The 2,885-nt window shown below is 31.4% G+C and overlaps 1 protein-coding gene across 5 annotated transcripts in view; it reads left to right on the top strand.

Annotated features, from left to right (window-relative positions):
- The window catches only part of Vha100-2 (V-type ATPase subunit a family protein Vha100-2), a 48,569-nt gene that overhangs the window by 33,019 nt on the left and 12,665 nt on the right, over positions 1-2,885 (top strand). For 3 of the 5 annotated variants that reach the window (XM_018026900.2, XM_026814712.1, XM_018026901.2), the window contains exons 3-5: positions 869-1,048; positions 2,247-2,375; positions 2,460-2,569. In XM_018026900.2, coding sequence (XP_017882389.1) covers positions 869-1,048; positions 2,247-2,375; positions 2,460-2,569 — 419 coding nt within the window. The remainder of the gene's footprint in view (positions 1-868; positions 1,049-2,246; positions 2,376-2,459; positions 2,570-2,885) is intronic. The other 2 variants (XM_018026904.2, XM_026814713.1) reach the window with 1 other exon arrangement.

The raw sequence follows: 2,885 nt of genomic DNA, 5'->3' as shown, positions 1-2,885 counted from the left end.
TTCCTAAAAGTTTATCATTTCAAATGTTGGACATAGCTTTTTATTACTCTAATATCCTTTAAAAATCATGCAATAAATGTCTAAATTATAATTTGATATAAAACTGAAATAAGCATATAATTTATATTATTGTTTAAAGTCTTCTCTCTCAATTTCTTATTTACCACTCTCATTGCCAGCCAATTTAAGGGGGTAAACTCCGATGGCAGCGGGATAAGACAGACTGTCAATACTACCTACAAAATTAGTCAAAAATATGGGTTTACGGAAATATACTTTTCGCTGTTATATGACAATATTTTCCGGTCGTCAGGTACCTTTTCAGAAAGACGAAAATCAAATCAAATCTGGCGCGGTCTGTTCTTTATTTATTCAGAATATGCTGATATTTAGTAATTTGAACGTTATAATATGGACGAAAAATCGTAGTTACAATGCTTCTGCTTATAACCGATTTTATATCCAAAACAGATTGTTTCAATTGAAATAATAACAAAAAATGGAAAACCATACATTAGAATATTAGAAGTAAAACCTTAAACATTATACATACATTATAATTATAATTAACATATACATTAAAATACTATTAAATACATTAGAATATTAGAAATTAAACCTTCCTTGAAATTATTGTTCAGAAACACATACACAATCACCTCTCTTCGGCTCTAACACTTTTTCTGGGATACCCTGTATATGGAACAATTAATTTAATCAATCGAATAAAAATATGTTTGGGAAAAACTATTTTCTTTTCGAACCTATGTAACCCTTTAATTCCAAATTAACAGAACGAAGGCTCGCGATAAAAAATTGTTCGTTTGCGACAGGTCCATTCTTATTATTATATTCATTTCGTTTATAGCTTAACGCAGATGTAAACTACTTCCAACGGAAGTTTGTGAACGAGGTCCGTCGATGCGACGAAATGGAACGGAAGCTGAGGTACATCGAAGCCGAAGTCAAGAAGGATGGTGTGCCGATCGCTGACAATCTCACAGAACTGCCACGAGCTCCAAACCCTCGTATGATCATAGATCTCGAGGTAAAGAATTTCATTTGCAATTCCGCTTAACTCTACCAATGTATCTTCCATAATTCTAAATCGTAATTAATATGTCAGTAGATACAAATAATAAAATTGAAAAGATTTGTTTCATTCTTTCAGTTTTAATTCTGTTTAACTCCAAAAAGTCTTTGGTAACTCTAAATCATGATTAAATATCTTTGAGTAGATAGAAATAATAAACTTAAAAAGATTTGTTCTATTCTTCGAAGATTTAAATATTATTTGATCATAACCGACTTCTTATCTTTACGTTCTTTTTATTTATTACCTCAACTGGGATTAGAGTCTAGCTATCATTGCTCCTTGCAACCTCATATGATTATAAATCTCGAGGTAGGCAATTTCATTTGTAATTTTGCCTCTCTCTGCCAATTCCAAGAATGTGCTTTTGCTAAGTCTAAATCGTGATTAAATGTCTTTCAGTAGGTACAAGTAATGAAATTGAAAAGATTTGTTTCATTGTTCTCAATTATAATTCAGTTTAACTCTAAGACTGTGGCATTGGTAACTAAATTGAAGTGTTGTATAGTAGATACAAATATTTATTAAAACTGAAAATATTTGTTTTATTGTTTTCACTTATGATTCTGCTTAATACCAGAACTTGTGATTAAATGTCTTTCACAAGCTGCAAAAGAATAAAGTTGATAATATTTGTTTCATTCTTTAAACGTTATTTCGTCATAACTGATTTCTCACCTTTTCTTACTCAGTATCTCAATTGGGATTAAAGTGTCTCCTAGGCTTATTGCTGCTTGCACCCTTAGTTATCGTTCATCTTCAATTTACTTCCTTATCATTTTATCTCAGATCTCTTTCGTTACGGGAGCTGGTCATTAGACTGTGGTTTATTCTTAAATGTTATGATATTTATAGAACAAAAAATATCTTTAAATTATTAAAAAGAAAATTGAGTTTTAATAAACGCCTATAATACTTATAGAACAAAAAATGTCTTCAAATTATTAACAAAAGAATTGAGCTTAATTAAATGTCTATAATAAGTATGTACAGAACCAAAAGTTTCTTTAAATTAATAAAAAGAAAATTGAGCTTCATTAAACATCTACAATATTTATACAACAAAAATATCTGTAGATCAGTTCGAAAGAAACTTACTTCTAAAAATGTTCAGTTTCGTTATTTTTCATGGATGTTGTATGTTTATTTGCAGGCGCATCTCGAGGAAACGGAGAACGACATATTAGAGCTGAGCCAAAACGCGGTGAACCTGAAGAGTAACTATCTCGAATTGACGGAACTGCGGCACGTGCTTGAGAAGACCCAAGTATTTTTCACGGAGGTAGCTAATGTTCTTCACCAGCTTTTGCTCGTAGCTCGTCATCCTCCTTCATGTTAATCGATGTTACCTGTTCTTCTGTCGAAGAATCAAGAACTTCTTCTATACCAACAGGAAGAGGCCAATGACTCAATAACTAGGAACTTGATTAACGAGGAACAACACAATCCGGGCGTGATGGGTCGTGGTCGCCTCGAGTATGTCTTTTTATATTCTAACATATATATGTTTACGGTGACTATATTTTTTAACGAAAATAAGGGACAAATCAAGAATTGTTTCATAACAAGAAAAGGTAGGTTGCATTTATATTTTTGTTCCATTAGAACTGGAAATCGTTGCAGCAATATTAACCCTGTAGGTTGAATGCCGTCGTACAAGCACCATCACATTTCTATTTTCGTTACACTTGAAGAAGGGTTAAAATTTAGCGATTTTAACTGTTTTAACAATTTCATATACTACAATAATTTTTTATTGATTCTGTACACTAATTTTGAATGAACTTTAAAT

This window comes from Ceratina calcarata, unplaced genomic scaffold, assembly GCF_001652005.2.
Source record: "Ceratina calcarata isolate Rehan_Ccalc_2016 unplaced genomic scaffold, ASM165200v1 scaffold394.2, whole genome shotgun sequence".
Classification (NCBI taxonomy): Eukaryota; Metazoa; Arthropoda; class Insecta; order Hymenoptera; family Apidae; genus Ceratina; species Ceratina calcarata.
This window is presented reverse-complemented; position numbering and strand designations above follow the sequence as displayed.